General features: G+C 37.3%; 1 protein-coding gene across 2 annotated transcripts in view; it reads left to right on the top strand.

Annotated features, from left to right (window-relative positions):
• The window catches only part of crebbpb (CREB binding protein b), a 99,927-nt gene that overhangs the window by 44,321 nt on the left and 43,570 nt on the right, over positions 1 to 12,036 (top strand). For both annotated transcript variants that reach the window (XM_053652818.1, XM_053652810.1), the window contains exons 6-9: positions 1,919 to 2,167; positions 2,567 to 2,669; positions 3,436 to 3,567; positions 3,740 to 3,857. In XM_053652818.1, the coding sequence (XP_053508793.1) occupies positions 1,919 to 2,167; positions 2,567 to 2,669; positions 3,436 to 3,567; positions 3,740 to 3,857 (602 nt within the window). The remainder of the gene's footprint in view (positions 1 to 1,918; positions 2,168 to 2,566; positions 2,670 to 3,435; positions 3,568 to 3,739; positions 3,858 to 12,036) is intronic.

The following is a 12,036-nucleotide window of genomic DNA, read 5'->3' as shown; positions in this document are numbered from 1 at the left end:
CGTTTCAAACCCATAATAGGTGCGCTTTGACCTTGGAAGTGGGATGTCAGAGCTCGATATCACAATTTTTTACCTTTATGCTCTCAAGGAGAAAAACAATGAAAGCCTCCATGTTCATCTTTTGTTAGCAACAATTAGTTTAACAGTGCTGAGCAAAGTCACAGCTAACTGTGGTGGGTGATGTATATATTTCCTCATCAATACAGTGAACTACATTGTCACTGGTGTAGATTTGACAATTGAATGTCTATGTTGACTGATTTAAAGCAAATGCTTGTATATACAGAATAATTTATATAAAACGTGCTACTTGGTCTGCTGCTGATGTTGTGTGCAGTCTTTGTGATTTGATGTCACTTGCTGAACTTGGAGTTGAGAAGAGGACCTCAAGTTCCAGACTAGGAATTCCGAATTGAGGAGACCCTTTTTTTTCTTTTCTTTTTGTAGGTTTTTCCTTGTCAGAGATTGGAAATTGTGAGTTAATATTTTTAGTCTAATGCTGTGTTCAAGACAGGTTTGCAACTTCCAAACAGTAAAGGCCACAGAAAATGCCCCTTGACTTAAACCTACTGCTGGTCAATTCTGTGTAGTCTTCTACCAGTTCCTTCCCGTTGCTAATCACACTGTGAACAGTGTGAAGTGCCGCTTCTCTACTTTTAAGTGAGTTTATAGCAATATTGGCTTTAGATCAATTAATTATAAACACGGTACTAAATCTATAACATTTGACCATACTAATAGCTGTTTTGAGAAGGTAATCATGAACATTAGAGTTATCACTCATATAACTAACATTAGCTGACTAGCTATTTGCTATTGTCCGCTGTTGTTGCTGTACTGCTTGAGTGGGTATTGGTACTGTTTTATAGTAAAATACTATACTACTACTACGTAGCTTGTTAATGCTGCCACCTGTAGGTTGGCTTAATGTGGACGCAAAGTAGCACAGTACAGACCTGTAACCTGGCACCATTGGGGAAGGGGTGTGGTTTTTCATCTGTCAAGCTGGTGGTTGACTGGTTGTCATGAGTAGATGCAATAGAAGCAAGAGGTTTACCAGTTTATCTAAACTTGTACTCCTGCAGACAGGTGTATTATACGTCTTGTTTTACATAATGTGTTTCAAATGGGGAAAAGTATTACTTTTAGATAACATTTTATATATATATATATATATATATATATATATATATATATATATATATATATATATATATATATATATACACACACACATACATATACACATATATATACACAATAAATATATATATATATATATATATATATATATATATATGTATGTATGTGTATGTATGTGTGTGTATATATAACTATATATATATATATTTATAGTTATATATACACATACATATACACACATATATACACTATATATATATGTGTATGTATGTGTGTGTGTATATATATATATATATATATATATATATATATATATATATATATATATATAGTTATATATATGTGTGTGTGTGTGTGTATGTGTATATATATGTGCATAATAAATCATATTTAATGTTTATAATTTTTGGCTTTCTCAGCTAAAGATAATTGACATAATTAGTGAGGTCAGTTTTAACTAAAGACTAAAGGAATCACCACAGTAATCGATCAGTCATACATTTATTGTCTATTTTTTGTTTAGTATTTAATGTTATTTGAATAACTTAACTATGTAACAGTATTTATTGTATTTCAAAGTTTGCATAATTGTTTTATAGAGTGCTATAAAATCCCAATATTGAACAACATTGCCAATATTTTAAGCAGTATTGTGCAGCCCTCAAGTATGCATAATTTAGTCAATAAATACTTGTGGGGAGGTATTGAGTGTTTTTATCTGTAACCTTCCTCTTCTTAATTAATTAAAAAGTTTTTGTTAATTGTTGTTCCGTAGCTATGTTGAATCCAACTAACGCTGGCCTGCAAGTGCCTGTGGGAATATCAACGGTGGGTCCTAGCCAACCAAGTGCGCAGATCAGCAACACCACAAATATAGATCCGAGCTCCATGAAGAGAGCCTACGCGGCTCTTGGCCTCCCGTATGGAAACCAGTCTGCCACACAAACGCAGGCACAGGTTCTGGGCCAGCAGACCCCACAGACACAGCCACATCAGCAGCCGCTTCGTCCCATGAACTCTCTGGGTAATGCGTGCCAGACCAAGATTTGTGCTGCACTTTTGAACATCACTTCATGTAAAATGTGTGTTATGAATTTTAAGCTGGATATGGGGAATTTTTGTTATTTACCAACATCAAATTTAGAGCTGCATTAAATGTGAATACTGTCAAATGCTGTAAATAGAAAAATTGGCTTATTGACCACTGTGTAAAACCACACACAAAACTGCATTTGTAATATCTGTATCTGTAATAACTGCATTTCCTTAAACCATAAATGTCCATAAATGTTTCGTTTAACACCATCCATTTCAGTGTCATAAATGCCTTTGTTGGTTAACCGTCCAAAGCAAAACTTCATCACATTTGGTGTGTGTTGTGTGTGTGGGGCGTGCACATGTGTGGTCTCTGCTGGCCTTTCAGGCACTAATCAGATGAACCTGGGAGGAAATGGTATGAGCGTTCCCACTTCTGATCAGACGAATCTCCACACTGACTCACCCCTTCCCTCATCCCTCAACAACAAGTGAGTCTGACTCCTTCTCACCTCTCACCTCTAACCTCATGCTGCATTTGACTTGCCTCATATGTGGGAAGGTGGTGTTCAGAGTTGCATAATTTTCCTTTCTAGCTACAAAGCAGAGAAAAAAATGGACACCTTCATAAAAGTTTGTCTATTGATGCTATGTCCGAGCACCAAAATCTCATGAACTAGCAACAAGCTAGCCAGGTAACGTTGGTGACATGAATGATAACTTGAACATTCATGTATTTAACTTTTTACCATATAACCATTATAGTAAATGTTATAGATTTAACCAACTAATGAGCATGTATGTTGATTGAGATAAAGCATATACTATTATGGTCATTTAAAAGTAGTGCTTTGGTATTTTATTTATCACGTAACTGAGTACCCCTGCCTGGGTAGTAGGAATTACTATGATTAACTGATCAGAGTACAATATTTCCATTTCATGACAGCAAATAAAAGCTTGACACTGAGGTGTCAGTAACTTTTATTTATAGGACACCTATGCTATTAAATTTATTTACTGGAGCCATGGTACACTGATAGTAGAATTATAGTAGAATGATATTGTAATATTGTTCCCACTTTTGTGCTGTGAATTTATCCCATACTTTCCACTTCCTAATGAAATATTTCCCTACAGTACACCAAGTGTACAGTTATTATATGCAAGCTTGTCAGAAATAACATTTTTACATTTCTTTTCACATTTTATGACTTCAGCTATACTGTATAATCTCTAAATATAATGTTCTTACAGCCAGCTGATGCCAGATGGTGCGAGTGGAATGGGGAATCTGCCATCAACAGCAGCACCCTCTATGCCTGGCATGAAGAAGGCCTGGCATGAACATGTCACTCAGGATCTGCGTAACCACCTTGTGCACAAACTGTGAGTGGATTAATCACTTCAATATAAAGTATAGAACTAATTTAGCTTTTGTTCATTCTAAGCTAGTCACGTATATTAGCCTTTGTTTAACATGTGGTTCAGCTGTCCATTTAAATAGGGATGCAGATCTAACACAGTCTCCCTTTCCCTATTTTTGTTTAATCTCACATAGAGTTCAAGCCATATTCCCCACCCCAGATCCTGCAGCACTGAAGGACAGACGAATGGAAAACTTGGTTGCTTATGCCCGAAAGGTGGAGGGCGACATGTATGAGTCTGCCAACAGCAGGGTATATCACTTCAGCTAACATCACCCTGTTATATCAAACTAGAATGCATGTGCAAGACTGGGGTTTGTTTGGTCCCGTCCCTTTTTTTTTTTATTATTTTAAATCCCATTCTTGTCTCCCCTTGAAAGAATTCTGAATAATCTCACCCATTCCAGCAGGTGTTTTTGTTTGTACCTGCTCACAATATTTTCTAATGAACTTATTTATAATAAACTCTATTTCCCAAAACTATAAAGAAATACAAATCCTCTTTACACTCCAAAAAGGGAGAGACATATATTAAAACTTTGGAGTCATTTATTAATTTGATTTTCTGATATGTATATGATACTGGGTCACTATTTTTTGTATTGACTGTCGTGCTTTAATCGTAACTTTGTACAATGGATCTTCAGAGTTCTTTCCCTCTGTATTTATCGTGATTTATCATTGCACCATAAAACATGTGTGTGTATGTTTGTGTATGTATGCGCATATGCAGTGCCCTCCACTAATATTGGCACCCTTGGTAAATATGGGCAAAGAAGTCTGTGAAAAATTTTGTTTAACCTTTTGTTAAAAGAAAATCACAAATACTCTCATGGATATCAAACAATTGCAAACGTAATAGGTTTATAAAAAATCTTTGTTAAATAAAGGTGTGCAACAATTCTTGGCACCCCTATGAATTTGTTTGAGAAAAAGATGCTTGAAGTATATTCCCATTGATATTTAAAAAAAATTTGTACACTTGGGTGACTAGGAACAGGAAATTGTTCAACCATGTCTTCCTGTTTCATAGGGGTATAAATATGAGGTAATACATAGGCCAGATTCCCTTAGTCATTCATAAAAATTAGTAAGACATAGGAATATAGCTGTGATGTGCGGGAAAAGGTTGTTGAGCATCACAAAATGGGAACTGGCTATAAGAAAATAGCACAAGCATTGAAAATGCCCATTTCCACCATCAGGGCAATTATTAAGAAGTTCCAGTCAACTGGAAATGTTATGAATCAATCTGGAATTGGACGTGTGTCTAAATTGTCTCAACGCACTGTGAAGAGGATGGTTGGAGTGGCCAAAAAATCTATTAAGGATCACAGCTGGAGAATTGCAGTAGTTAGTTATGTCTTGAGGTCAAGAAATCTCTCCAAAACTACAATCTGAAATCACCTACATCACAACAAGTTGTTTGGAAGGGTTTCAAGAAAAAAGCCTCTACTCTCATCCAAAAACAAACTCGTGTGTCCGTCAGTTTGCCAGACACTACTGGAACTTCAAATGGGATTGGGTTCTATGGTCAGATAAAATAGAGCTTTTTGGCAATAAACACCAGAGGTGGTTTTGGCACACACAGAGAGGTAGCCATATGGAAAAGTACCTCATGTCCATGGTCTTTAATGTTTTGGGGCGGCTTTTCTGCCAGAGGACCTGGACATTTTGTTAGGATACATGGCATCATGGACTCTATCAAATATCAACAGAGATTAAATGAAAACCTGACTGCCTCTGCCGGAAAGCTTAAAATGGGCTGTGGTTGGATCTTCTAGCATGACAATGATCAAAAACATACATCAAAATCAACACAAACATGGTTTACTGACCACAAAATCAAGGTCCTGCCATGGCCATACCAGTCCCCTGACTTGAAACCGATTGAAAACCTGTGGGGTGAACAGAAGAGGAGAGTCCACCAGCGTGGATCTCAGAATTTGAAGGATCTGGAGAGATTCTGTATGGAGGAATGGTCTCAGGTCCCTTTGCCATGTATTCTCCAACCTCATCAGGCATTATAAGAGAAATCTCAGAGCTGTTACCTTGGCAAAGTGACGAAGCACAAAGTATTGAATAAAAAGGTGCCAATAATTGCTGCACACCTATATTTAATTTTTTTTTCATAAAACTTTTTTTGCAATTGTTTATCCATGAGAGCAGAGTATTTTTGTGAATTTTTCAAACAAAAGGTTAAACAATAGACAATTTTTCACAGCCGCCTTTGCTCATTTCTACCAAGGGTGCCAATATTACTGGAGGGCACTTTGATGTGTGTGTGTGTGTGTGTGTAGAATCGTGAAAAAGATAAGTACACTTCATGGAAATTGTTGGTTTAAAAAGAAAAAGTTTTGAAGATATTTGGGCAAGCAAACATTTCTCATTTCACCTCTTTGAAACCAGTACCTATTAATAAGTTGATGCACTCTAATAAATGACACAAATTGACATTTTGTAGTAATTTTCACAATTTAAATTAACAAAAAAAAAACCCAGATCGGTCACAAATATAAAACGTAAGTACACCCCTACATTTTTCACAGCTCCACATCTTTAAAATTAGAATCAGTTATTCAGTATTGGTTGCCAGCTAGGGTTGGGTATCATTTTAAATTTTATCAATTCCGATTCTGCTTATCGATTCCCAGTTTCGATTCCAAGGTGGTAAAAAAATCAAACAGATTAGATTTTCAATTAAATTTATTTTGTGTTTCTTTTTGCAAAACATTTAGTTGCAACTGAATACCATGAATAAAAATCAGCAGACTACATAAAAACTGAGGAGCTGTATGTGTACAAACCTGTTAAATTAAAGTGCTTTTAATACACAACACTTGTTGGCTGCAACCAAATGTTTAAAAAATAAAAAAAAAATATGTATTTTGGCTTTATTTTAACACCTAACTAAATGAGGGCGACTCAACAACTGAAAAGGGATGCAACCCTTTGACTATGAATGTTGTGATTGACCTGTGACACTCCTCAGTTTTTTCTTTTGTCAGCTTTCCCTTGGCAGTGAGGGAGAACGGCATCTCACAGGTAACGTTTGGTGGAGTTGTCACCATACAAGTTCTGGCTAATGATGATAGGGCACTCAGGCTATGCAAAGCACCAAACACGGTGCACTGTTGTAAATCTATACGGTGAATCAACCGCCGTTACTTTGGCATGTTGATGGTGACACCTCTCTTGCAACATATTAGCTTATTGTAAATATTACACTTAGCTTTTTTGGCTTCTGACTTCACAAAGTGTAGCCACACTTTCGAGCGCTTCTCGCGGCCCATTAGGACTGTCGTTTACATGATGCAGGTTAGCGAGGAAGGAGGCAGATCGCCAGGTCAGGTGCACACAAATGACGTACAAAAAAAAAAAAGAGCCGGTCTGTCTGAAAATGTGGACACAGGAATCAGTAAGTGGAATAGAAGTTTTAATTTTATACAGAGTATCCGATTCCTGACCTTAAGTATCCGATTCCAGAATTAGAATAGATTTTCGATTCCCAGCCCTAGTGCCTGTGATCAGAACCTGCTTAGGGAGTGCTGGTGGTACCCATATTATTTAAACCCCTCTCATATGTAGTGTCTGGTTTTCTTTTTGCTATTGAGGTGAATGGTGTTATCATGCCAAGAGCTAAAGAGTTCTATAAGGCCTTCAGGAAAAGAAGGTTGTGGATGCGTATGGGTCTGGCAAGGGATTTAAAAAGATCTCCAAATTATTTGAAATACATCATTCCACCGTAAGGACAATCGTCTACATGTGGCACAGGTTTCAAATGACTGCCAAGTTGTCCAGGACTGGCTGTCCCAGCAAATTTAGCCAAGACCAGACAGTCTGCAAAAAGAGTTCTCCAAGAACCACAAAATTTCACTACAGGATCTGTTAGTAAGACTTGCAACTTGGAATGCACTTTAAATGGTGTTAAAGTGCATGTTTGTACAGTCAGAAAGAAATTGCACAAATTTGACCTGCATGGGAGGTGTGCCAGGAAAAAGCTTTTGCTGTCTAAAAAGAACATTAGAGCAAGACTACATTTTGCTAATGAGCATATAGGCAAAGACCAGGCCTTTTGGAATAATGTGCTCTGGACAGACGAAACTTTTCAGGAGAAACACCTCATACCAACTGTGAAGCACAGTGGTGGAAATGCTACGGTTTGGGGTTGCTTTGCTGCTTCAGTGACTGGACAGCTTGCATTCATTGATTCAACTATGAATTCTGCATCGAAGAGTGCTTCAAGATAGTGAGGCCATCTGTCCAAAAGTTGAAGTTTAACCGAAAGTGGAACTTTCAACAGGATAATGATCCTAAGCACACTAGCAAATTCACTAAGGAATGGCTCAAAAAGAAGAAATGGAAGCTTATGGAATGGTCTAGACAAACCCTGGATTTGAATCTCGCTGAAATTTGTGTGGGGATTTGAAACAGTCAGTACATGTAAGAAAAAGCCTGAAATATCTTGCAACCTAAAGAATATTGGATGGAAGTGTGCTAAAAAATTCCAGCAACCCTGGTGGACAATTATGCAAAATGCCTACAATAGGTTATTTCTGCTAAAGGAGGCAGTACCAAGGCCAAGGGTGTACTTACTTTTTCCACAGAAAATCTATTAATATTTCTGTTGAATAAATGATTGAAAAAATAAATTTCCTAGTGATTTTGTTCAAGTACATCAACTTTTTAATAGATACGGTTTCAAAGATGATCAAATGTTTGCTTTTCCAAATATGTTAAAAAAAAAAAAAAAAAAAAAGCGCCAACAATTTCCATGGGGTGTACTTATTTTTTCACATGGCTGTGTGTGTGTGTGTGTGTGTACAGATGCGTCTCAAAAAATTAGAATATCGTGGAAAAGTTCTTTTTTCCGTAATTTAATTCAAAAAGTGAAACTTTCATGCATTCTAGATTCATTACACATAAAGTGAATTATTTCAAGCCTTTTTTTGTTTTAATCTTGATTATGGCTTACAGCTCATGGAAATCAAAAATATCTCAAAATATTAGAGTAGTATTTGCACCAAGCACTTTATTAAAAAGACTATATTAATACTGGGTAGGGTCTCCCTTTGCTCTCAAAATAAAGCCATGCCTCAATTATTCGTGGCATGGGTTCTTCAAGTTGTTGGAAACATTCCTTTCAGATTTTGGTCCATGTTGATGTGATTGCATCATGCAAGTCTTGCAGATTTTCAGGTGCACTTTTATTTTGTAAATCTCCTGTTCTACCACATCCCAAAGGTATTCTATTGGATACAGATCCAATGACTGGAAAGGCCACTGAAGAACACTGAACTCATCATGTTCATAAAACCAGTTTGAGATGAATTGCTTTGTGACATGGTGCATTTTTCATGCTGGAAGTAGCTGTAAGAAGAAGGGCAAATTGTGGCCATAAAAGGATGTGCATGGTCAGCAACAATATTCACATAGGGTCCATGGATTCATTCTGTTGGCACCAAATTCTGACCTTAACATCCATGTGCCTCATCAGAAATGAGATTCATCAGACTAAGCCACATTTTCCCAGTCTTCCACTGTCTCGTTTTGGTGAGCCTATTCCCACTGCAACTTCAGCTATCTGTACTTGGCTGAAAAAATCAAAACCCCACGTGGTCTTCTGCCTCACAGTTCAACGTGTTGTGCATTCTGAGATGTTTTTCTGCTTACCACAATTGTATATAGTGGTTGAGTTACTGTAGCCTTTCTGTCAGCTCAAACCAGTCTGGCCTTTCTCCATTGACCTATCTCATCAAGAATGTGTTACTGTCTGCAGAGCTGCTGCCTGCTGGATGTTTCCTGATTGCAATATTTTGATACTGTTGTGCATGGAAATCCCAGATGATCAACAGCAATAGAAATACTCAGACCAGCCCATCTGACACCAACATGCTATGAGCAAAATCACAGGGACCCCTATTTTGATAGTCGATCGTCTCCTGGCCCACATCTGCATGATTGAATGCATTGCACTGCTACCACATGACTGGCTGATTAGATAATTATATGAATGTGTAGCTGTGCAGGTGTTCCAGTGCTTTGTGTGTATGTCTGTATGTATATAAAAAAAAATATACACACAGTGCCATGTGAAAAAATATTTTTTTCAATAGAAATATCAATAGATGTGATATTCTTCTGTGGAAAAAGTAAGTACACCCTTGGCCTCAGAAGCTAGTATTGCCCCCTTTAGCAGAAATAACTTCTTGTAGGCATTTTGCATAAATTTGTCCACCAGTCTCTGACATTGGCTTGCTAGAATTTTTGACTAATTTGACACCAGCAGTTGCCAGACTTACTAGCAAATCCTGTGATGAAATTTCGGGGTTGTTTTTACATCAGATGGTCTGCTCTTATACTGAAGTTGCTGGGATAGCCATTTGAAATCTGGGCCATTTGTAGATGATTTTCCTTACAGTGGAATGATGCATTTAAAGTAAGTTGGAGATCTTTTTAAATCCCTTGCCAGACTCATAGGCATCCACAATCTTTTTCTGAAGGCCTTACTCTTTAGATCTTGGCATGATACCATACATCTAAATAACAAAGGGAACACCAGGCACTAAGTATGAGAGGGGTATAAAACAGGTTCCACCTGCACTCCTTAAGCAGGTTCTAGTCACTGGCACCCAATCTTGAACACTTGGTTCTAATTTTATGGATTTGAAGGTGTGATAAATGTAGGGGTATACTTTCTTTTTGATGTGACTGGTCTATTTTTTTGCTAATGTAAACTGTGAAAATTACAATATAGGTTTTATTACACAATACAGTTTTTTTATCATTATTTTTTAATTGAAGTGAGAAAAGTTATCAAACACCTGTCACCAATGTGAAACATTTATTGCCCCCTTTAACTTAAAATCTGATTTGCCACCTTTAGCAGCAATAATTTCAACCAAATGCTTCTGATAACTGGAGATCAGTCTTTCACTTATTGTAGGATTAGTACGTACTCCTATGCCTTGGCTCATTGACTACATTTACATGTACAGCAATAATTTAATTATTGATCTTATTCTGAATAAGACAATATTGTGATTAAAGTGTTTACATGAGTCGCTTTTAGAATATTCCTTTCATGTTCCCGTTTTACACGTTATAGAACATAGAGCGATTAACAGCACACGTCATTATGTCCCTGTGATGCGCCGTCTGACGTTCCCTCCAGAATTTCACGTATCAACATACAGTTCGTCTTCATTATGGTACCGTATACAGATTTGGATGTTTCATTTTTAATTTTATGAAAGCTTCAAGTTCAGTTAATTATTTTAAGTGCTAATAGACGACTGCTTGAAGCCATGGGCTGCGTCCGAAACAGCTTACTTGCCTACTATATATTAGCTGAAATACATGTATCTCGCCTACTATATAGCAGGTAAGTATGCGGTTTCGAATGCAGCCGTGCTCTCTTGTTTGCCGTCAAATGGTTGAGCACTGCCGTATGTGTACGTGTCCTGTCCAGAAACTCCCACACAACGCTAATAGTGTGATTAAGGTGTGTACATGTCTGTAATGCACTCCGATAATGCAACTAAAACAGGAATACTCCACGTCTTAATTCGATTTGTGTTTACTTCGAGTATGACTTTAGTCGGATTAAGGTAATAAAAAATTGCTGTTTACATGGTAGTTTCTTAATCAGAGTATTGTCTTAATCGGATTAATATCGGAGTATGTAAACGTACTGATTGAAGGCCGCACATTCTCCTTTAGGATTTTTGTGTAAAGAGCAGAATTCATGTTTCCCTCAATTATTGCAAGTTGCTTAGGCCCTGAAGCAGCAAAGCATCCCTACACCATCACATTTCCAACACCTTGCTTGAATGTAGGTGTGATGTACTTTTTGTGGAATTCTGTGTTTGGTTTATGCCAAATGTATCAGGACCCCTGTCTTCCAAACAGTTCCACTTTCCATTCATCAAGCCAAAGAATATTGTCCCAAAAGGTTTGAGGATCATCAAGGTGTGTTTGACAAAATTCAGACAAGCCTTAATGTTCTTCTGGGTTAGCAATGGTTTCTGCCTCGCCATGCTTCTGTGGATGCCATTTTTTCCCCAGTATCTTTCTGATAGTGGAGTCAAGAACAGTGTCTTTTATTGATGCAAGAGAGGCCTGTAGGTCCTTTGATGTTGTCCTTGGCTCTTTTGTGACTTGCTGGATACGTAGTTGCTATGCACTTGGAGGAATTTTGGAAGGTTGTCGACTTCTGGGAAGGTTCACTACTGTGCCAAGTTTTTCCATTCGAAGATCATGGCTCTCATTGTGGTTGTTTCATGTCCCAGAGCCTTTGTAATAGCTTTGTAACCTTTTCCAGTCTAATGCTTTTCAATTAGGGATGTCAATTTCCACAAATTCCCATGATCAATCGTCATTTAAATTAAAGTTCGATTAATCGTTAAACTTAATACCGCAAGGTGTGTCT

The sequence above is a fragment of the Ictalurus furcatus genome, chromosome 2 (assembly GCF_023375685.1).
Source record: "Ictalurus furcatus strain D&B chromosome 2, Billie_1.0, whole genome shotgun sequence".
Taxonomy (NCBI): Eukaryota; Metazoa; Chordata; class Actinopteri; order Siluriformes; family Ictaluridae; genus Ictalurus; species Ictalurus furcatus.
Note: the sequence above shows the minus strand (reverse complement) of the source record. Positions and strands in the feature narration are given on the sequence as shown.